The following is a 937-nucleotide window of genomic DNA, read 5'->3' as shown; positions in this document are numbered from 1 at the left end:
TAAATCCATTTCAACAGTTTTACTAGAAAATGTTACAGTAATACAAACTGCATTACTAACCTTTTAGTGGTTCCCTTTGAAAGTATGTGTGGTCAAAGTGTCTTTTACGCGAGTAACTATGCTCCAAATCAATATCCATGTTTTCTGTAAGTGCAAAATAAATAAAACAATTAATATTAATAACATTAAAAGTTATTCCTTCGAACTAGGACACATCCGGGTATAAACACTAACACATGCAGGTATAAACAAAGAATTCAAAACTCAATACTATTTCTTTAGTTTTTAAATTAAGTAAGTACTTAAATTATTATAAGTTATTAACGCTGGATACACCAACGTCGGCAATTGCGAATTTGTTTCTTAGATGACGGTTATAGTTATTAATATTTTATTTCTACAAAGCAACTACGGGCTAAGTTCATATTAAAAGTCTGTTAGGACGTAGAGATTAGAAGGCTATAGTAAAGTCTGTACTTAAAACTTACCGGCATTGTCCTGTGATGGTATTCCAGAGGAAATCTCGTCTTCGGTAAACAAAGATGGATATGCACTGCCTATGAGACGTGATTTCGGCGTAATAAACCTCTTTGACATACAAAAACGTTTGAAAGTTCTTCTGGTGATAACTTTTTCAGATTATCACGATTTAGACACTTTAACCACTTCATGAGTCTTTTCTCAGTGCGAGGAAAATGATGTAAAATAGCGTCCTGTCGTGAACTTTTACATACACAGCACTCGTACATTTTGTATGAAACAAAATACAAACACACAATACAGAATTAACGGAGAGGATAAGCACGTCACGTCTTCACTCGATCCGAACCTGTACAAACAAGCTACAAGCCACTACAAGGTGACTAACAAAACAATAACAAAGTGTAAAACATGCTAGTTCGTCTTCCTTACAAAAATAAATGATGAAGATGATACC

At 33.8% G+C, this 937-nt stretch overlaps 1 protein-coding gene across 1 annotated transcript in view; it reads right to left on the bottom strand.

The window, feature by feature from the left end:
* Positions 1–879, bottom strand: part of LOC113234975 — a gene marked incomplete at its 3' end in the record, with an annotated part of 4,534 nt that extends 3,655 nt beyond the window's left edge. Inside the window, exons 1-2 of the mRNA XM_026470492.1 lie at positions 489–879; positions 61–144 (exon numbers count right to left, since the gene is read on the bottom strand). Coding sequence (XP_026326277.1) covers positions 61–144; positions 489–597 — 193 coding nt within the window. The remainder of the gene's footprint in view (positions 1–60; positions 145–488) is intronic.
* Positions 880–937: the final 58 nt, after the last annotated feature.

Source organism: Hyposmocoma kahamanoa, unplaced genomic scaffold, assembly GCF_003589595.1.
Source record: "Hyposmocoma kahamanoa isolate Upper Pololo Valley unplaced genomic scaffold, ASM358959v1 86156, whole genome shotgun sequence".
Classification (NCBI taxonomy): domain Eukaryota; kingdom Metazoa; phylum Arthropoda; class Insecta; order Lepidoptera; family Cosmopterigidae; genus Hyposmocoma; species Hyposmocoma kahamanoa.
Note: the sequence above shows the minus strand (reverse complement) of the source record. Positions and strands in the feature narration are given on the sequence as shown.